Here is a 23,313-nt window from a genome sequence, read left to right on the forward strand (position 1 = left end):
ATAGAGCCTTCAAGAGAATTACAGCCTTTCATTGTCTTTCTTACAAAATCACTATCATAACTCATTGTATACTGGGACTTATATCAGATAACTAATTTTAAAAAGAAAAGCTATGTGAAGGAAAATGTAATGTGGAGATACATAACAATCCAAATTAGTCTTTTCTCTAGCTCACACTTTTGCTACAGAAACAGTTGTGCCAGCACAACTGAAGCAGTGCTGCCAGCAATAGAGAGGGAGAACTTAACCCATCATGGCCACTTATGCAAGCCTCAAGCCAGGAGATTCTGTCTTAGCAAAGCATGAGTGAGATCAATGACCAAACCTGTGAAATCTCTTAAACATACTGTGGTATGGAACCACAGTATGGTGAAATTATTAAGGGTGAAGTTATTAAGGTTATATTAATGATGAAGTTATTGAGGTTTTTCTTTCATGTTCTTGCTGACTTCTATAGCACTTACATTAATTACATCCTGAATCCTTTCCTGCTACGTTTTACTGTAGTAAACATACACAACAGTAAGCCTGCTGGTCCTGCAGGTATAGATCTCCAAGTCAAAAACTTAGGGCTCAAGGATATGCTGCTGGGATACCAACAGACAGATAGAGCACTGAATGTATCTGGAAAGCTTGAAGATTTTAAAACAACAGGGGACCTAAGACACAGCAATTTCACTCTATTTCCTAGAGAGCATTTCCCACCAGTGTGTTTGAACTAGCACTTTCTTTACTACCACGATCATATACTTTTTCTATTTGACCTTTTAACTAATTTAATTTTAGATCTTTAATTTTTATAATGAAAGAAAAATTTTTAGTACTTCCAAACTCCAGGAAATAGTCCCAACACCACGAAATGTTCTGTGATTTCATTTACTATTGTAATTTGTAAATCCAATAGCATGTAGTTTGCTATTTTTCATGTAATTCTTCCTTTTACAGATATACAAATTGAGAAGACCTAAAGAAAGTAGGGGAAGATCTTTTCCGCTCTGGTGAAAGTTTGATGGCTTAGATGTCCTGTGTCCTGTCTATTAAGGGGGATATTCATTTTTTTTTGTTTGTTTTATTCTGTAATGGCAATATTATTTCATATTTTTGTAACTCAAAAAAACCCTGCAATTGTTTTAATGTAAAAAGTCCTTGGAGTTTCTGCTTTCTTAAATTTATGCACTTTTAGTTAAAAGTATCTCTAAGGTAAAGCACTTTATGTCTATGATCATAATGAATTTCATATTTACTTCTTAAATAGGGCATCTTCTGGGATTTTTTGGTTTGTTTTGTTTTGTTCCCCCCTCCCTCCCCCTTACCCCTGCTTCCCAACATGCCAATTTTTATTTATTCCTGGAGTGCAAGAATGGCTTTGGAAATATAAGGGCCATTTGTAGAAAAAAACACTGACTCTCAGCAATACACAAATGTAGTTTCATATCATCACAAAAATAATTCTCCTTCCAGACAGCCTCTTCTGCTTCCTCTTTGAGACTGCAATAGTTATTTGCGTATTAAAGTAAAAGTGAAAAGTCTGCTCCTTTTAGTTATTATCAGCCTTTGCAAGGCAATGTTACTAGAGCATGCTTAGTTCCATGGAATGAAAGCTGATGTCTTCAACAAGCCCTACTGGACAGCAGGAACTGTTAACATTCATATTTTCTCAGCAGGAGAGAAGGTAAGTTTCTGTGACAGTGCTGTATATCAGATGAATAAGGTAAAGAAATAAAGCAATGTAAATATATTTTTTTAATTCTGTATCTGAACCTTACCATCCAGAATGCCAGTGCTTGGATTCCTGAGTGGTTGATAGGAAGCTTGATATTTTGCTGCTTCTTTAGACAAGCAGGATGTGTGGTGGATAACATGATATCAAAAGCTCTACTTCATATTTCTCTGATACGCAAACCAAAATTTATCTAATCTAATTTTAGTAATTTTACAGATTAGGCTTTTAGAATAAGCTAAATCTCTGGCCTTAATTTTTATGAATACAGGGACACAGGCTCACATGCTCTTCCTCTAGTGCCATGAGGTGTTTTGCACAATTACTGTCCACTTACAACAGAGGGGGAACACACACCTAACTGAAAATATCATGTTTAGATAATGAGAACTAGGTAAAAGGAAATCATTTCTATCCTAACATAAAAAGTGTAGTTAAGCACCAGATTTATAATAAGATTATTTCCTTCAGTTAATGATTTTTATATGCTACTTCAGTGTTTCTGGATATCTGGAAGATGAAATCCAGCAGAAAACTAGCACAGACTGCTTCAGCATGGTGCATTTTGCTTCTTAATGGCCAAGCACTGTTAGATGCCAAAAAGTACTCAGAAAAGTCTGGTTCATGTGCACAATCTAAATTGGCTTCTTGGTATTTTGAGTTCAGGACTCACTTGTTTGAAAACTGTAGCTGTAAACCAGTCTGGTGGCCTGTTTTGTGATGCGGCATTTAATTTTGTAGACATAAATGCTATTACTAAATAAAATTACATTAAAGAATAATAAGCAGAAATACAGAATCATTGCTATTGACCTGCAGGGCTTTTCATGGAGCAGCATGCAGGATACTTTTCCCTTTTGGCCAAAAAAGTAACTTCAGTGTTCTTGATAACCATGTACTAATGCTGCACTATCCAAGCATGGGCTAACCAGCAAAATGGCAGAGATGTCAACAGTGGAATTGCTGCTTTTGCAGATGTGGGACGTCTGGTTTTGCAGTACCTTCTCCCCAGTTCCCTGTTTCCTTCTCTGTATTTCTCTGGTCCTGCCATCTAGGGGATTGTCCCAGACAGGTACCTGTCAGGGTTCATGAGATGCCGAAAGCAGATCACTGACTCTTGAGTGATTGCACTGAGCTTTCTGCCTCCATGTCCCAAAATAGGAGCATATGAAGAAAACCTGCTGTAGCCAGAGCTGGTTCAGAATGATTAGAAGATGGTGACTGTGAAGTAGCTTTGGGGTACCTTTTCTCTCAGGTGGGATGTGATCAAGGAACACTTTTCATTTTATTTCCAGAAGTCTAGATGCAGGGAAACTAAACACCTAGGTGCAGGGGAGGCAGAAACTCCTCAACAAACAGGTGAGGAAGTTGTGGATGGGGTCAGGCAAAAAAAAAAAAAAAAAGGGCTAATCAGAAGAGAAGAACATAGCAATCAACAAAACAAGGCTTCCCTCAGGACTTTATGCAGGTGGAGAGTCTCCCGTGGTAGGGCACTGGTATTCTGCAAAGGCATTTGCTGGGAATCACCATGACTCCATCTGGGACATCCATCTTTTACAATGTCTCTGGTAGTGGGTTATCTACTGCCTTTCCTAATTCAGAATGCCTATGGGCTCTGCACGACCTACACATTTTCCTGCTGTCGTGGTTTAAACCCAGCCAGACAGCTCATTCACTCACTCCTCCCCTTTTCCTCCCTTTTTCTTTCCTTCCTTCCCTCCCACCCCCCTTCCCCACTCCCGGAGGGACGGAGAGGAGAATTGGAAGAATGCAACTCCCACAGGTTGAGATAAGAACAGTTTAGTAACTAAGGTATAACACAAACCACTACTGCTACCACCAATAATAATAATGATAAGGGAAATAACAAGGGAAGAGAATACGATACCACCCTCTGAAAATGAGTCCGAACCAGAAGACCCTGTGTACTTCCGGGTAACTTCCAGTTATCCCCCCCCCCGGGCATGATGTGCTGTGGTATGGAATACTTCTTTGGCTAGCTTGGCATGATGTGCTGTGGTATGGAATACTTCTTTGGCTAGCTTGGGTCAGCTCTGCTGTCTCTGCTTCCTCTTGGTTTCCCCTCCTCCCTGGCAGAGCATGGGCCTCACAAAGCCCTTGGTCAGGGTAAACATTACTTAGCAACAACTAAAAACACTGGTGTTATCAGCACCGTTCCCAGGCTGAAAGTCAAAACCACAGCACTGCACCAGCTACTAAGAAGGAGAAAAATGACTGCTACTGCTGAACCCAGGACAGTATGGTGGGGCGATACAGTAGAAGTCTTTGAGAAAGGGAGGAAGGTAATCCGAATCCTGCTAAAAGCTGGTTTTGCCATAAAATGGAGTAAGGTCAAGGGACCTGCACAGGAGATTCAATTTTTGGGAATCAAATGGCAAGATGGATGTAGACAGATCCCCACAGATGTGATAAACAAGATAACAGCAATGTCTCCACCAACTAATAAGAAAGAAACACAAGCATTCTTGGGTGCTGTGGGGTTCTGGAGAATGCTCATCCCAAATTACAGTTTGACTGTAAGCCCTCTCTAACATGTGACCCTGAAGAAGAATGATTTTAAATGGGGCCATGAGCAACAACAAGCCTTTGAGCAGATTAAACGTGAGATAGTTCATGCAGGAGCCCTTGGACCAGTCCGGACCGGGCCAGATGTAAAACATGTACTGTACACCGCAGCTGGGGAGAACAGCCCTACCTGGAGCCTCTGGCAGGAAGCTCCAGGGAGACTCGAGGTCGACCCCTTGGCTTTTGGAGTTGGGAATACAGAGGATCTGAGGCCAGCTGCACCGCAACTGAGAAAGATACTGGCAGCCTATGAAGGGGTTCGAGCTGCTTTGGAAGTGACTGACACTGAATCACAGCTACTCCTGGCACCCTGGTTGCCTGTGCTGGGTGAGATGTTCAAAGGCAGGGTCTCCTCTACACATCATGCAACTGATGCTACATGGAGTAAGTGGGCTGCACTAATTACACAACAAGCTCAAATAGGAAATCCCAGTCGTCCAGGCATTCTAGAAGTCATCACGGACTGGCCAGAGGGCAAAGATTTTGGCATGTCACCAGAGGAGGAGGTGATGCGTGCTGAAGAGGCCCCACCATATAATCAACTGTCAGAAAGTGAAAAGCAGTATGCCTTGTTTACTGATGGGTCCTGCCGTATTGTGGGAAAGCATCGGAGGTGGAAGGCAGCTGTATGGAGTCCTCAAAGACAAGTTACAGAAACTGCTGAAGGAGAAGGTGAATCGAGTCAGTTTGATGAGGTGAAAGCCATCCAGCTGGCTTTGGACATTGCTGAATGAGAAAAGTGGCCAGTACTTTCTCTATACTGACTCATGGATGGTGGCAAATGCCCTGTGGGGGTGGTTGCAGCAATGGAAGCAGAGCAACTGGCAATGCAGAGTAAACCCATCTGGGCTGCTGCACTGTGGCAAGATAGCACTGCCCGGGTGCAGAACCTGGTGGTGAAGGTATGCCATGTAGATGCCCATGTAACCAAGTCAGGCCACTGGGGAACACCAGAACAGCCAACAAGTGGATAAAGCTGCTAAGATTGAAGGGGCTCAGGTGGACTTAGATTGGCAACATAAGGGTGAATTATTTTTGGCCAGGTGGGCCTGTGACACTTCAGGCCATCAGGGCAGAGATGCAACATATAGATAGGCCAGTGATCGAGGGGTGGACTTAGCAATGGACACTATTGCCCAGGTTATTCATGAGTGTGAAACACGTGCTGCAGTTAAGCAAGCCAAACAGTTAATGCCTCTTTGGTATGGATGATGATGGCTGAAGTCCAAATAGAGGGCGATCTGGCAGATTGATTATATCACACTCCCACCAAGCCACCAAGGCAAGCACCATGTGCTTACCATGGTGGAAGCAACCACCGCATGGCTGGAAACATACATTGTGCCCCATGCCACTGCCCAGAACACTATCTTTGGCCTTGAGAAACTTTTTCTTTATTTCACCATTAAAAAATCCTTTAAAAATGTCATTAATTGCAAGGTGGGTTTGCATAAATACTTTTCCCTAAATAGGCTATTTGTCTTAGTGTGGAAGGCCATAAAGCAGACAAGGCCTTTGAGGGTTGGTGGCAGATGAAGGGTGAAGATGGAGTTAAGAGAAAAAGTAGGCATAAGCATCAGTCAGGAAGAAGCACCTTAGGAAGATTCAATTTCCCCACTTTCACATCCTTACAAAAAGAACACTGATCATAGAATGGTAGATTTCTTGCCATGTTTTTCCCCTTTGCTTTTACTGAAAGTGTTAGTGTATTGGGCAAACTTGATTTTAATTGTAAATCATATATCAAGCTTAACTCTGGCCCTATGGGCTTTTCTCTCCCCTTCAAGTGTTCAGTCATCCAAACCATTGACTTCTGACAGCTGAATTCAGAGCATATATATTTTACAGAATGCTTTGAATAAAGTTGTTTGGATGCACATTCTCAGCAATGCAGAGCCTGAACTCAAGAGTACATTCAGCACGAAACATCAAAATGAAACTGGAACTGCTCAAAAATTTCTGAGTAACTTGGTGATTTCCTTTTGAGAGAGTTATTTTGTGACATAAAGCCTGAAAAGGTCAGCCTACAAGCTGTGCTACCAGTTCATGGTTTAAACTGATCCTAAGAGTTGCATACTTTCTGCTGCCATGAAAATAGGATACAGTTACTTTGAAAAACTTTGAAAATCTTGACTACTATATGAACCTGATTCTTTCAATAACTACAGAAAGATCTGATGTGAATATAAAACTGCTAAAATGCAATTCAGGATTTACTGTATTTCTGACTGACGGATTGCAGATTTTTTTCCTATATTCTTGAGATTTGCCTAGTAAGTTTATTTTCAAGTGATTTGTAAGGAATAGACTCTGATTCTGAATGAGGGATTGAATAAGTCCCACATCCTAAGACACAAGTCCATGTAACTTCACATATACATAAAGAGTTTTAGAAACTGAACCTATCTTGCAACTGTTACTTGTCACGGGCAAAGGCAAAGAGGAATGGTGGTAGCAAGCCTCTTTGGCTTATGCAGTGCGAGGTTGCTGTTTATAGTTTTTTCATTCTGAAATTCAAGGAAGAGTTATGTAGAGAAAAAAATCTATGTATATTTGTATCCGTATGTTCCCACTTATCTACCTGCAGATGGTAGGTTGTTTTGGTTGCTCAGCAAGTCGCGGGACTCCCACCTTCTGCATTTGCAGGAGGAGCACAGGCTAGGAAGAGGAGAGTATTTTGTGCTTCTCTGAAAAACCTTTCCTTCTGTAAAAGCTGGAAGTGTGAAAGAAAATTTGCAGTGTATCGAGCCAATGTGTTAGCTTGCTTTGTTCAGTGCTCTTGCTAAGAGCTGAAAGGCATATGATTTATAGAATACACAGCTGCATTTTAAATGCATTTTCTATAACAGAATTTCAACCCAACCTTACCCTAACATATATGGAAAAAATATCCAAATTATTATAAAATTATTGGATTTGACATTGAACAACAACAACAACAAAGACAGCGAAAAAGATACAACAGGTGACAAACAATGCAGGGAAGTGGAAAGTCACAGCAGGGGTGAGCAAAGTGATAAATGATATTTCTTCACCTTAAAGCTGAAGTGAGATGGAGAGCAAGCTAAAATGATGCATATAGCCTGTCACGGGCGATGTGAACATCAGTTATAAAGCCATGGACCTAGCAGCAGATGGACTACATAGAGAGGTGGACAACAAGTGACTGCAATAAGGATGCAGCATCAGAGACAGAACAGCAGGTGAGAGGGTATGAGGGTGAGGTGGGTTGCAGAGAATGAGGGCAGAAGACTGTGTTCACAGAACATACAGATACGCCTGAGAAACAGACTTTGACCAGACGTTAATATGCATGCACAGCTAAGATGCATGCAGCCACCCAGCCAGTTCTTTATCCACCAAGTGGTCCATCCATCAAATTGGTGTCTCTTCAATTTAGAGACAAGGATGTTGTGTGGGACAGTGTTGAATGCTTTGCACAAGTCCAGGTAGATGACATCAACTGCCCTACCCCGGTCCATCAGTTCCGTAGCCCCATCATAGGCCACCAAATTGGTCAGGCAGGATTTCCCCTTAGTGAAGCCATGCTGGCTGTCACCAAGCACCTTGTTGTTTTTCATGTGCCTTAGCATGCCTTCCAGGAGGATCTGCTCCAAGATTTTGCCAGGCACAGAGGTGAGACTGACTGGTCTGTAGCTCCCTGGCTCATCCATTTTCTCCTTCTTGAAAATGGGGGTTATATTTCCCTTTTCCAGTCGTCAGGAACGTCACCTGACTGCCATGATTTTTTAAATATGATGGACAGTGGCTTAGCAACTTCATTTGCCAGCTCCTTCAGGACCAGCGAATGGATTTCATCAGGACCCATGTACTTGTACATGTTCAGGTTCCTAAGATGACCTCAGACTTGATCCTCTCCTACAGTGGCCCAAGGTCTTAATTCTCACAGTCCCTGCATCTGCCTTCCAAGACTTGGGTGGTGTGGTCAGAGCATCTGCTGGTGAAGACTGAGGCACAGAAGTCATTGGGAACCTCAGCCTTCTCCACATCCAGAGTAGCCAGTTCTCCCATTTCCTTACAGAGAGGGCCCACATTATCCCTAGTCTGTCTTTTGTTAGCAACATACCTATAGAATCCCTTTCTGTTATCCCTGACATCTGTGGTCAGACTCAATTGTGACTGAGTCTCAGCTTTCCTAATCTGGTCCCTATCTTCCCGGACAATGTCCCTGTATTCTTCCCAGGCTGCCTGTCCTCATTGCCACCTTCTATAAGCCTTTTTTTTGTGGCTTGTTGGTTCCTTACCCATCTATGGAGGTCTCCTGGCCCTCTTGCCCCGTTTCCTTCTTGGGGGACAACTCTCCTGAGCTTGTAGCAGGTGATCCTTGAATATCAATCAAGAGTCTTGGGCCCCCCTGCCCTGTACGGCTATATCCCATGGAACCTCACTGAGCAGGTTCCTGAAGAGGCCAAAGTCTGCTCTCTTGAAGTCCAGGGCACTGAGCTTGCTGGACACTCTTCTCACTGTCCTGAGGATCTTCAACTCGACCATCTCATGATTGCTGCATCCAAAGCTGCCGTGAAGCATCACATTTCCAACAAGCCCTTCCTTGTTGGTGAGCATGGGTCAAGCATGGCACCTCTCCTTGTCAGCTCCTCTATTACTTGCAGATGGAAGTTGTCTTCCACACAATTGAGGAACCTCCTGGATCGCTTGTGCTGGGCCGTACCGTCATTCCAACAGATGTCAGGGTGGTTGAAGTCCCCCATGAGACCAAGGGCCTGTGATCATGAGGTTTTTCCTATCTGTCTATAGAGCATTCCATCCACAGAGTCTTCTTGATCAGGTGGTCTGTGACAGATCCCCACAGTAATGTTTCCCATTGCTGTTCTCCCTTTGACCCTGACCCACAAGCTCTCTGTTAACTGATCACCTGTCCCCAGACAGAGTTCCATACTCTCCAGCCTGTCACTGGCACAAATATCAACTCCCGCTCCCCACCTGCCAGGCCTGTCTTTTCTAAAGAGCCTGTAACCTTCCATTCCAACACTCCAGTCACAGGAGCCATCCCACCATGTTTCTATGATACCAATTATGTCATACCCCCACAGACATGCACACATTTCTAATTCCTCTTGTTTATTCCTCATACTACAAGAGTTTGTAATAGAGGCAAATACTAATTTGTATAAGGGTAAATTGTAATGAGCTTACTGTTTTTAATCATCCAGGAACTGGAATACAAATATGTTAAAGATGAAACAATGTTTCCAGGAAAGGTTTATGTACGATTTGTTAGAGTATCAGGCCCTGGAATCTAGCTGTGCTCCTTTACGGACAGCATATAGAAGATTCATCCGGGATAGGATCCGTTGTTATACTTTGTTGGCAGCAATCATAGAATGGTTTGGGTTTGAAGGAACCTTTAAAGGTTATCTAGCCCAAGGCCTCTGCAATAAGCAGGGCAATTATAGCAAGGCTACTAACCGGAGGTGGTGCCAGAGGGTTTTCTGCTAAGCTCTTGTACTAAGTTTCTCCTTTTGTTTAAGAAAAGCAGCATCATCTTTCAGATACATGGATGAAAGGAACAGAATTGAGTTCACAGTTCACATTATTCAGACGTGGTTTCAATCTTTATTACCCAGAAGTAGATTGCAAAATATACTGTGATTTCCATGTTCCTTTGCTTACAAAGCTTTTTGCAAACTCTTCAATATTGACAACATTGTGGTAGTTGTCACTAACCAAAGTCAAACCAGTCCTAACACTTCTGATCAGCTTAGTGCCAGCCTACCTCATCAACTCATTGTGGTTCACAACGTGGATGTTTCCTGAAAATAAGATCCAGCAGCCATAACAATAAATACATGTTAAAGAGATCTGTACAAAGCACAGCTGCTTAAAAGAAGTATCCCAGCTTTTGCTCAAGAGCTGCATGGTTTAAGCATATAGGAGAGTTTGATGCTCCCCCTTTGCCACTACTTTTGCCTCCATAGAGCATCCTTATAAGACACAGCTCCATTAAGACAAGCACCTCTTCATTTCTGTCTGTAGAACTGAATGAAGTCTATACTTCATATTGAAAATTGAATACTATGTTGAAAACAATATTGTGGCCTGGAGCATATAGCTTGTGCCATTTGAAAAGGGAATGCTGAGTCTGAAGTTTCTAAGGAACAAAAAATATCCTTCTCAATGCTTAGCAGGGGAATTTTGGGCAACCACTTGAGATTTCATGTGAACTGGATATTCCACTGGCCAAAAATTACTTTTCTTGTTTTTGAAGATGAGTGTGGGTATGTGAGCTGGGGCCAGGATCAAAGTCATAGACATGATCAACTGAGTCAAAGGGAGGAAAACTCCATAGTGTAGTTTTGACCTTTGGAGGAATTTTAGCAATTTATTATCATTGCCCTCTGGATTTTACTCTGCATTCACTAAGAAATCTTATCAGAATATATTCCTTTAGTGCCAGAGAAAGTCAAATATGGGTATCAACTTAGTAGTTTCAGTAAAAAAATCTGTATAAAATGATCAAATTACATTCCTCTCTTTTTCCATTCATATTGTCATGCCTTTGTTTTCATTGTTCCCATTCAGATTTTCAGTCTTGTCTCTACATCCTCACTGGAACTATTATAACTCACCAAAAGCCATGATGCTTTTCAGACGTCTGATCTTACTGCTTTCACCACCTCCACCCTCAAAGGTTTGTTCAGCTTCATTTTCATAATCGCACAGCACTGTGTAAAAACTTGCTTTGCTCTCCTGCAGGCTGGTCTGGGAAATCCATTTACTGACAAGATCTGAACTGCTGTTGAAATGCCATGCTTCTTCCTCATTGTCAGAACCAAATGGTTAAGCTGCACACGTTGATTGCACCAAGGCTGCGCAACCTGTCCGCTAGCAAGATCATGGAAATAAAGGACAGTTTCTAGTACAGATCCTTGCAGATAGGTGCTTGATCATTCTAATTCAGATCCTTGCTGATCCCCACAAGCATTCCATGACTCTGCATTCAGCATCACAAGCAAAAATGTTTCTCTGAGTTTTTCTATGTATTTATGGTGTGTGTAATGCTCTTCTCACACTAAACCATTTGGTCAGGAAAGATTTACTCTTATTTGATATTTAATAATTATGATCACTATCTGATGGGGCTTTGATTATGTTTCCCCTTCTTTTTGCTCTATCCTTCTTGTCTGAGTAATAGGCATATTTATAAAGCCCCAATTCCTACATTATGTGAGGAGTACTCTGAGCTATAAAAAGAGAGCAGATCACACGAGACTGATCCAGGGATCTAAATGCTGATGTGAGATACTGTTCCATTCTTTGTTCCATTCTCTCCTCTATGTCCACCTGCTTCTAGGTAGGCTATGTGAAGAAGTGAGCATAGCACGAGATTGTGGAAGGCAAATTTCTTTACAGCATTAACTGTGAAACACTGTGGTGGCTACATAATGAGTGAAATTTGACCCAGCTGTAATGCTGGATTTTTGTTTCTGCATCCAGGAAATGGAGATACTGATGCTGATATTGTTTATTAGCTCCTTTCTCATAAGGAAAGTAATTGCAAAGTAATTGCAATTTGTCACCCATTAAGAAGTGGCTACTCAGTTCTCTGATAAAAGTAATTATCTTTCATTTACATGTAATAAGTCTTTTTACTGTAGTTTGCATATCCATCCTTATGGTGTCGTAAAGATCGTCTTCAGCTGTGACATCAAAAAGGTAAATTGTAAATGTCAGTGAAAAGATCTGTAATTTTGGCAGTTAACTTTGCTAAAGCTTGTGCCTGATTCTTTGAGGTACTGAGAGCCCAAAGGTGGAAGAAGTCAGAGAAATGTAGCACCTGTGAAAATCAGAGCCGGGACGTGTCAAGCTGAGCCACAAATGAATAAGGAAGTAAAATTAAAAACCCTCTCCAGTAAGCCTAGCTCTGGGGAAGTCTGAAATTGCTCATTGTCTTCCTTACTTCCTTATGCTTATTTCTGGATCTACTTTGCTGATTTTTCAGATTATACTATACGTTAGCATGCTTTCTTCAAAGTAATTCTTCTGTCTTTTCTTTCATTGGATATTTTTGTCAGGATTTTTTTGTGGTGGTGTTGTGCTTTTGGTTTTGGTGTTTTGGTTTGTTTTTTTTTTGGGGATTTTTTTTTCTTTTAATTTACTGTTACGATCTGTATATAAAAGTCCAAACAATAGTTTGCTAGTTACTGGAACAGTAAGATACTTACTCTGAAACTGGGCTTTCTTTCGCATTATTTCAGGGCTTTTGGATTACTGTCAGTAATACAAGGTTCTCTGTACACATCAGGCACTGTCATGTGCAAAGTGAAATAGCAGCAGGAAGTCTTCATATTTAACCCATTCTGAAGCAAACTTTGATTTACCCACGCTGAGATTTCCAGTACCTCACATGGAGTTCCAGGTATCTGCTGGTCTTGAGGTTAAAGAACTCAGGAAATAAGTATCCTCAAAACAGTATGCAAAACAGAGTTGAAACAAAATCAGGGTTAGCAATATTGCAAGCCAGATCAGGAGTTAGTGCAGGCAGTTTAAAAGGTCTGCTTGTGCATGCTTATGAAGTTCTCCTGCATGTCAGATGCCAACTGCAATTGATTTTTTTTTATTCACGGGTACAGTTTCAGTGTGAAGTTGCTGTAAAAACTCTGTCCTGTCAGACTATTTGAGACTGCTTGCAAACTATGTATCCTGAAAGCCTCATGGCTGAAGTTCTGGAAATGTTTTATTTCCCTTCCTTGCCACAGGCCAGTGGTTCATATTCCATGTGTGTGCATGGGTTGTTTTAATCAAGATTTAGCTTGTTTCTAGTGGTAGCCTAGCATTTGTTTTTATTTTTGCTGGTTTTCAGCTGTGATGGGTTTTGAAGGCTAGCATGGCTCTAATCCACCTCAGCAGAAGAGGGCAGCTGTTGGAAGTTCTGACGCAATCCTACTTGTGTTTCAGATCCACCTGAGAAAATGATCCACATCCTCACAGTAATGCTCCTGAAAACACAGCTCTCCATGGTTTCAGGTGAGAGAGAAACTGCCTTTCAATTCCACCAGCAGAAACCGTGCAGCAAATACCACTACACCCTCAGTATGTGGGCTTCAGGACCTCCTGTGGCACTTGCTTGAACAGCCAGTGATGTCTGGAGCCTCTGCTCTGCAACATCTTACAGAAGGCAGTGTGTACTCACTGACCATAGGACAGGGGTCCATCACTTTCCAATTCTTTAAAGCACAGTGTGTTGACAGCTGGGGTGACCAGCATCAGCAGGCATCACTGTGAGAGGGAGGATGACAAGAGCAACTTAAGCCAGTTTTAAAGAAGGACAACTGCAGTGAGGCAAAGTAAACCGATGTGTATTCTCCTGTGCATGCCTGTAGTAGGAGCAGTGTGGCTAAAACCTAAGTTTCTGCTACAGTCCATAAAATGGGCTTGGCACTTTTGTATTGTCTTCCCCCTCACTATGGTTGTGTTGAAGTGAATAAACAAGCATTGCTAAAAAGAATTTAAGCTTCCCCTGCAAATATTTCACAAACATACGAAATATAAAGAATGCATAAACAGTTGTGTGAACTTCTCTTTTGAATGCCACTATGAACACTTCCAAGGGTTTCTGGATTATATCTATGTATGTATGGTACATCCAGTATAGAAAATAGTCACAAGGTATACTGACTGATGTATCACAGCTAACTCTCCTTGATCAAGCACTCTAAAATGGTAAATTATTCATAATAATATGAATTTCAGGTTTGGTGCATGGCTAAGAAGATTATTTTTGTATGCTTTCTGTAATACTGTTGCATGTATCTGAACAGATGCATGGGATCAAACGATATTCACACCAAGCTTCAGGAAGACTGTAATGGCTACACAACAATTCTTCCAAGTTACACATAATTATCCAGTGCAGCTCTGTTTCACAGGAGTTACGGTGGATGTTCCTGTTGTAAAGTGTAAGAAATTAGGTTTACTATTTCCACAATTAACAGCTGTTTTTACCAGAATCTCAAGACATATAAAAGATACAATCATAGTTTCATAGAATTGCTCCCTTGTGTAATCACTGGTTCAGCCTCAAGCTATTTCTAAAATGTGAAAAAGACTCTTTTTGCTCATTTTGTCCTTGCCTTTCAGACTCTGTAATCAATGCAGAATATACATGATTACTATTGATGTGGTAAACCTGTTAGTGTGAGTAGGGACCAAAAATGCTTAAAATTTTTAGTCAAGCCAGGAATCATACACCTGGATCCATGACACCTTTTTTGCCCAAATTTAAATAAAACCAGACTTTAACACAACAAATGAAATAGTTTTATTTTCCTGCTGTAGCTTTATTTACAGTTGAAGTTCCTAAACAGCTATACATTGTAAAGTATGGGAGCAACATGACCACGGAATGCAGATTCCCTGTGAATGGCTCATTAAACCTAGGACTTCTGACTGTCGTTTGGGAGCAAAAAAAGGCAGGTCCAGTCCAAATCAAAAGTGGCATACACACTCCACAATGGGAAAGCATTCATTCCATCCCAACATCATGATTACATAGAAAGAGCAGCACTTCTGCACTGTGACCTGAAACTGGGATGAGCTATCCTTCATATTACCAGTGTGAAGAACACAGATGCAGCATCATGCCTTTGTCTCATCAACTGCTGGGGTGTGGACTACAAGTACTTTACTTTGAAAGTAAAAGGTTAGTGGCTGAACTGAATGCAAACATAAATTAGTTGAGATATCTCTACTAAAATCCTACAAGCTTCTAGAAATTGATTAATTTGGAGGAACTTGTTGCTAATACTCTCACCAAAAGCCTGTGCTCAGCCCCCATGTGAACGAAAGCAGTTGTCTTAATGTGGACTGGTCTTCACCCATCAGTGAGCTGAGTCTCTCTAGGAGCAGAATGTGTCAGAGAGGAAGAGCAACTTCATCCCTGTCCCTTCTCCCCACACCCTCTTGTCCCATGCCCCCACAGCTGCCTTTCACCAGACCCCGTGCCCTCTTGGGCCATTCCGGCCCTTCCCAAGGTTTCTCAGAGATGCTTTAATTTACTGACGAGCCCTGCTGCTACTAGCCAAGTCCTTGGGAATTACCCAAGTGACTGCAACTCCCAGAGCAAGGACACGTGATTTTCTAGGTTCACCAATGCAAAATGGATATTATTAATAAAGGCCTACATTCCTGAAGAGCATGATAGAGCAGTCATTTGAAAGGCCTCTGGTGTTTCCCATTAACTGCAGTATGTCCATGTGATATACAGTATCACTCATTTCCTACCCAGGCACTTAAATAATGAGCTTTGCTAAATGCAAAAATGGATCCAGCCATTTTCAAGACCTACACTGGTTCCCCTGAACTGTCCTCACAGAAATTCTAAGTTCAGTTTGTTATAATATGATGAAAATCTCACACTAGTTTATAAGGTATGGTAAGAAAAGCATCAAAACCATCATGAAGTAGCTTATTCAAAAAGTGAAAATAGAGTCCATAAGACTTCACTTGTTTCCTCTGTATACATAAATAATAAATTCAGTGTTAACTGCTGCCTTGTATAAAGTATCAAGTTCTGTCACTGTAGGCATAAGAAGAATTGAATAATGAATACTAAATTGTTCTGCAAAACATCCTTCATCATTTCAAGTACGTGTACCTCTGATATAGTCATAGACAATATATGGCACTAAAGGGTAGGAGGGACAGTGAAGTGGGAAAGTTTATCATTGTATAAAGCAATTTCACCCAACTTCATAGAATCATTGTAGAATGGTTTAGGTTGGAAGGGACCCTAATGATCACTAGTTCCAACCCCCAGCCATAGGCAGGGACACCTTCCACTAGACCAGGTTGCTCAAATCCCCATCCAGCCTGGCCTTGAACACTGCCAGGGATGCAGCAGCCACAGCTTCTGTGGGCAACCTGTGCCAGGGCCTCACCACCCTCACAGTGAAGAATTGCTTCCTAATGTCTAATCTAAACCTCCCCTCTTTCAGTTTAAAGCCATTCCCCCTTGTTCTGTCAGTACAGGCCCCTATAAAAAGTCCCTCTCCAGAGATTTTTTATAGGTCCCCTTTAGGCACTGGAAGCTGCTCTAAGGTCTCCCTGGTCTTCTCTTCTCCAGGCTGAACAAGCCCAGCTCTCTCACCCTGTCACTTCTTCATATGCAGCCATCCTACAAGAGAATGAACACTATCATCCAGAGGGACCCTGAGCCATCCAGAGGGACCTTGACACACTTGTGAGGTGGGCTGATGTCAACCTCATGAATTTTAACCATGACAAGTGCAAGGTCCTACACCTGGGTGGGAGCAATCCAAGGCACAGCTACAGGTTGGGCAGAGAAGAGATTCAGAGCAGCCCTGCGGAGAAGGACTTGGGGGTGCTGGTCGATGAGAAAATGAACATGAGCCGGCTGCAGTGTGCGCTCACACCACAGAAAGCCAACTTTATCCTGGGCTGCATCAAAAGGAGCATGACCAGCAGGTCAAAGGAGGTGATCCTGCCCCTGTACTCTGCTCTCGTGAGACCTCACTTGGAGTATTGTGTGCAGTTCTGGTGTCCTCAACATAAAAAGGACATGGAACTGTTGGAACAGGTCCAGAGGGCCATGAGGATGATGAGAGGACTGGAGCACCTCCCATATGAAGATATAGGTTGCCCAGGGAGGTTGTGAATGCTCCATCCCTGGCAGTGTTCAAGGCCAGGTTGGACAAGGCCTTGGGTAATATGGTTTAGAGCGAGGTGTCCCTGCCCATGGCAGGGGGGTTGTAACTTGATTATCTTAAGGTCCTTTCCAACCCTAACTGTTCTATGATTCTATGATTCTATGACTCATTTAATGAAGAAAAAACAGATGAAGACAACTTTGTTTTTATCAGAAGCGTTTCCTCTGTCAGATGTTTTCTGGCAAAATGAGAACTTCAGTCTCAGTGTTTCTGCAAAACACCACCTATACGCCAACTGCAGACAGCCTCTATGATGTCACCAGCATCCTGACATTCACACCAAATATGAGTGAGAACTATTCTGGAACAAAAAAGTGAATGGAGAAACTTCAGCTCACATTTCCACTTCATGTCCTAGGACCCTTCCCTCGAAATCAGTTCTAGACAACAATGTATTACTGATGCCCTGGAAAAGAAGCAAGTCAGTATTATTTACGTCTTTGAAGCCTCAGCTAGCTTGCACTTTAACAAGCCAGTCTATCATTTTTCTGTATATTTTAGTTTTAGTGTAGCTCCACTATTTGGCTGCCAGTACAGAGGAAATGCTTCAACCTGCATAGGTGTCTTCCCTTACCTAGACTCCTAGTTAATTGTTCTTCTAATGGGATACAGATAAATTGCAGTAGTGTTCACTCAAATGCCATACGAATGTGAGATTTGACTCATTTTCTGTGAAGCTTCTTACAGGAATATTGCAGAATAAAGTATTCATAAAATGAGTGTAAAACACTATGCTGATAAATTTTAAGAATCTTCTGTTCAGTCAGAGCAAAACTCTGGAGAATGAGAACATAAATGATGCCTGTTTTGTAAGTTATAAATTTACTTTCTTGTCATGTTTTTGACAGCTTTAGTGAGTCCACAATATAGCAGACAAACATCCCTGATCTTATTTAGCATCACCACATGTGTGATGGTAGCTGTCCTTCCCTCTGCACTAATAATGTTTCAAAAGAGAAAACCATTCAAGAATAGGTAACTCCCAAAAGGTACATTTGATTTCAGATAGTGGATCTTTTCACTTATTCTTTGCTATTCCTGTGAACAACCTTTTGGAAATTTTAGTAACTTCAGGCACCCTTGTGTGACTTGTGTCATACTTCATTTCTAAATGCACTCTGTCTAAAATGACATCTTGGATCATTTGAGTTGGGTTTTATTTTCCTCACCTTGCTACTTATGTAAGACAAGTTATATGGGAAGATACATTTTTTTTTTTTATCTGACCAGTTACTATTCTGTAAAGAACACAAACAAGCTTCGGCTTCAGTAAGGAGGGCTGAAAAAAACACAGTTTGAATTGGTGGTTTTCTTCATGGCTACAAGGACATCGTAGCTACAGCATATGACAGAGAACTTTGATTTCTGATCTCCGTAAAGGCTGTGTAACTAAAACATTATGCTACCCTGGGCTATTACAGTGTTTCTTTCCTTGTTTGCAAGTGCATTAGTGGAAAAGTAATAAAGGAAACAGGCTATTATTATAGTCTTTTCTTACATATGAATAGGTTCCAATAAACTCAGACAAATTCATTGTCATTAAATGAAAGTCTTGCTATTAATGACTTCAGAATTTGATTCAAAATCTGTAAAAGAAGTGTAGAGAAGTTGGTGTGAGTTAATAACAGACTTGTATGTGCTCAAAGCTAACTTTTATCTAAGGTTTTTTTTTTTCGAATCTAGAAATGTTTAAGCTAAATATTTACTTTTAACAGATGTGAAAAGAAAACTGAACACTAACCTGAAAGATAAGAACAATAAGTCATATGGTTTTCTATATTTATACTTGCAGCTTTTTTTTTCTTACAGCTAAAATCTTTATAACTCTGTAGATGGCAAGTTAAATAATGGTACATCACCACAGAGGCTAGGTTTGGATTTATATAAGAATTTTCTTCATTTTTCTAAAAATGCAGTATCTAATGTCAGGATTTTCTTACGGATGATGTAAGAATTTATAAATGTTTGTTCCCTTTCACTGAGATAAGAGATAGTTTGCATACATAGCTTGGTATACACCCCTGTACACTAACTGCAGTTCTAGTAGCCTCAGCTGAATAGGATACACACAGAAAGCTGGCTGTTTTTGTGGCAATAGTCCGTGTTCTTTTGGCTCAGGCCACAGTTTTTGACAACAAATAAAATGACACCTCATTAATCTGGAATATTACATCACACACTAGGGCCTTCTCATCTCATGAGTATGTGACTTTCCTAGACATCCAGGAATTTTTACATTGCAGAGAAAAGGTAATGCCTGGAAAAGCATCAGATACAACTGTCCTGTTCTAAAACTGAATTGAAAAAAAAGAAACCACCATGGAAAACTAAACTGCAATATGATAACAAAGCTCCTAAGACACCTACTTATATAAATCAGTTTTGCTACATACAAATAAAGGTCTGATAGGTTAATGTATTGTCAGGAGAGAGGATGGGGCCAGTGTTAGGTACACTGGTATTACGTTCAGCTGTCAGGCAGACTCTTACACAGTGTATTGAGGCCAGCCCCGAGGCTGCCTGATGTGCTCTAGGAATATGAAAGATTCTTCCCTAAGGAGCAAAACTGTAGCAAAACTGTGATGTAGCTGACTGAGGGGCCTAAAGAAACAACACACAGCAGTTTCTGGACACAGAGGCAGCTTTGGCCTTTCCAAGGACAGGATTTACTTGAGAAGCCACCTGTGTTTCTGTATGTTAAAAAAAAAAAACAAACCCAGGAAGTCACCAGCTTAAAACATAAATTCTGTGGGTGAAATGAAAACTAGGGATTGGATGGAGAGCGCATGAATTCACTGATTCCAATAGCAGCTCAGACTGTAGTGGTTCTGTCTTACCTGTAGCTGTCCAACCCACTGACATCAGAAAATGTTACAGTCAAAATGACACTTTCATAAAAACACTTTCACCTTTCAGAAATCAGCCCTTGCTGCAATCAAAGTGCCCTTCTTGTTTTCACAAGATGTTATGAAACATCAGTGGAAATATGCCATGTGCAAATGAACAAAAGCCCAAAGCAATCAGTAATCTGGGTGACACTGCTTGTGCATGTCTGGACATAATTCCAGTGCTACTTGTGTGAGATCAGTGTAGCTTCCCATGGCTTCTTGTGCTACTGTTGGAGAATTTTTTCACTTTGTAGGCCCTAGCCTCCCCTGTGCAGTTACTGAAATTTAGAAATTAAAGGAGAGGTAACTGCTTTCTGTGGTTTTGTTTTACTTCTTCATTTTAATGATCGAAAATGAACTTAGTGCATGTTGCTTCTTTGTTTTGTGTAAAGAAGCAACATGTAGTAAGTCACATGACAAACACTTGTATTTCTCAGCATCATATATTTTTAAGAAACACTGGAAAGAACCTTTTTTCCATAATGAGTAGGCAGTTGAACATAAAAAGCCACAGATAAGTTACCAGAGAGCATTGGAAATGACCCACATGACCCTGGTTACAGGAACAAAGATTGTTCATGTTATCATTTTAACTTACAGCTCAAGATGTATCAGCACTGGAAAGGCAGGACATTTGACCTCATCACTGAAGTCCCACTTCTGCAAACCTCTATATAGATGCACAGATTTTACTGACAAGCATTTCCATGGATGCTATCTAACCAGATTTCAGTTTTGTTGTCTCATTTACATGGCTGATATGCAGTGATAGCTTTGATGCAATAAAAATTCAGAATTTGGACTACAGATTAGACAGAGAGTGAATTCTTCCCTCTGAAAAGGTTGTAGGAGCATGTCTGTAATTACTGGCAGTGTTAAGGAGCCATTGTAACCAGCATGGCCCAGAAAAGCTTGCATAAACTGAAAACAGGGCTTTCATTCCTTACAACTCAGTCGTTAAAATCAGGCTATTTATTTGCTTAATTTATTTTCAAAATAATACTATTCAATTTTCTTTCTTTAAGGAGATGATTTTAACTCTCAGACTGAGGCTTTATACTTGCCAACTGTCAAAGCCTCAAGAGACAGTGGGAGTGTGAGTCCTTGAAAAGTCTTCATCTCACATGCCATAATTTGCACTTTGTATCTGTTTTGGGGGACTTCAAAGGAAAGTTACAGCATTTTAGCCTTAAGATGAACAGTGAACTCACGGGGATTTATTGGCCCTGCAGCAATGGAAAGCTATGCCTCTACAGATCCTGAAGTTACTGAGAATTATGCTGTCATGAAATGTGGTTTACCACTGTGCAGAGGTTATCTGAGTGCCTCTGATACACTTTGCTTTTGAGCTTACTGTTCCTCAAGGGATTTGTGTTTAAGAATGGCTTTATTACATGTTCCAGACTCAGGAACAGTGCTTGGATTCAAACATCTTGTGGGAATTTGAATAAAAGCTATACATGGTATCTTGTATCTAAACAGTCATCTTTCAGGTGCAGCCATCGTTACATGTCTGTATCCAACTTCCAAACTTTCCAACACATTAAACTGAAAATTACCACAAGTACCCACCAGCATGGCAATATATGGAAGATCTTTCCTATCACAAAAGCAATTAGAAGCTGAAATTAAATCAAAGGATAAAAAAAAAAAAATCCCAACACCAACAGAGTAGATCAGCATTACAGAATCATAGAATGATAGACTGTTACAAGTTGGAAGTGACCTTAAAGATCAGCTAGTTCCAATCCTCCTGCCATGGGCAGGAACACTGTCCATTAGACCAGGTTGCTCCAAGCCCCATTGAACCTGGCCTTGAACACTGCCAGGGATGGAGCAGCCACAGCTTCTCTGGGCAGCCTGTGCCAGTTCATAGTGTAGAATTTCTTCCTAATGTCTAATCTAAACCTCCCTTCTTCCAGCTTAAAGCCATTCCCCCTTGTCCTGTCACTGCACGCCCTTGTAAAAAGCCCCACTCCAGAATTATTATTGCCCATTTCAGGCACTGGAAGCAGGACGCAAAACTGCAGGTGGAGTCTCATGAGAGCAGGGTACAGGGGCAGGATCACCTCCTTTGACCTGCTGGTCACGCTCCTTTTGATGCTGCCCAGCATGGTTGGTTTCTGGGCTCAAGCGCACACTATGGGGTCATGTTCATTTTCTCATTAGCCAATACCCCCAAGTCCTTCTCCTCAGGGCTGCTCTCAATCCAGTCTCTGCCCAGCCTATAGTTGTGCCTGGGATTGCTCTGACCCTGGTGCAGGACCTTGCACTTGGTCTTGTTGAACTTAATGAGGTTGGCACTGGTCTACCTCTCCAGCCTGTCAAGGTCCCTCTGGATGGCATTCCTTCCCTCCAGTGTGTTGACCACAAAACACAGCTTGGTGTCATCGGCAAACTTGCTGAGGGCGCACTCAATCCCACTGTCCATGTCGCTGACAAAGATGTTGAACAAGATCGGTCCCAACACAGATCCCTGAGGGACACCACTCGTCATTGGCCTCCACTTTCACTCTTTAAGTGCAACCATCTATCCAATTCTGAGTGGTCGATGCATCACACCTATACCGCTCCAGTTTAAAAAGACAAGGATGTTGTGTGCGACAGTATCAAATGCTTTGCACAAGTTCAGGTAGAAGGTGTCAGTTGTTCTTCCCTTATCCATCAGTGCCATGGCCCCTCCACAGAAGGCCACCAAATTTGTCAGGCGTAATTTGCCCTTAGTGAAGCCATGTTGGCTGTCATCAATCACCCCCTTATTGTCCAGGTACTTAAGCATAGTTTCCAGGAGGATCTGCTCCATGATGTTGCTGGGCTCTGAGGTGAGACTGACTGGCCTGTAGTTTCCAAGTCTTCCTTTAATCCACACAGGCCTCTTGGTGCTCCTGCCTGACTTCCTTTTTGTTGGGACACACTGCTCCTGAGCTTGGAGGAGGTGATTCTTGAACATTATGTCACAGAAAAGCATTTTAATGCACAATCTATGTGAATCCCCATTAAGTAAGTCAGGTAAAAAGCCATGAACTATGATGCTGTGCTACATTTGAACTGATTACTCAACAGAATTTTCTTCAGAAGGAATTTGGAAGCAAAAGTGAAAATGAAGTTCAGCCACTGTTTATTTTTCAACAGTATTTTTAACTTTTTTCAGAGGAAAATATGAGTCTTTTCCATGCCAGCCACTCATCTGGTTTACTTCCTGTTACTGGAATGCCTAAAATGGCTCATTCAACTCCAGATATGCTGCATGCTGTGCCTAGCTTCTACAGTACCAGATTTCAGAAAACACCAAACAGGAAACAACCTTGCATCGCAGATATTCATCATGTCAAGGACACTGGGTAGGATTTGTATTATTGTTTTCAAAGAACACTGGCTGTGGTCAGCTGTGTTTTCTCTCAAGACAGAGGTA

The 23,313-nt window shown here is 41.5% G+C and overlaps 1 protein-coding gene across 1 annotated transcript; it reads left to right on the forward strand.

The window, feature by feature from the left end:
- The first annotated feature begins 13,257 nt into the window (after nucleotides 1-13,257).
- On the forward strand, nucleotides 13,258-21,214 carry LOC133220049 (programmed cell death 1 ligand 2-like). Its single transcript, XM_061367817.1, is given in 9 exon segments — nucleotides 13,258-13,312; nucleotides 14,624-14,751; nucleotides 14,753-14,987; nucleotides 17,167-17,228; nucleotides 17,230-17,311; nucleotides 17,314-17,364; nucleotides 17,862-18,002; nucleotides 18,729-18,782; nucleotides 20,927-21,214. Coding segments are annotated over 9 exon segments (891 nt in total). The 3' UTR covers nucleotides 21,010-21,214.
- The last annotated feature ends 2,099 nt before the right edge of the window (nucleotides 21,215-23,313 follow it).

This window comes from Neopsephotus bourkii, unplaced genomic scaffold (assembly GCF_033783945.1).
Source record: "Neopsephotus bourkii isolate Nb327-2 ecotype Australia unplaced genomic scaffold, CSIRO-AGI_Nbou_v1 NB_127, whole genome shotgun sequence".
NCBI classification, from domain to species: domain Eukaryota; kingdom Metazoa; phylum Chordata; class Aves; order Psittaciformes; family Psittacidae; genus Neopsephotus; species Neopsephotus bourkii.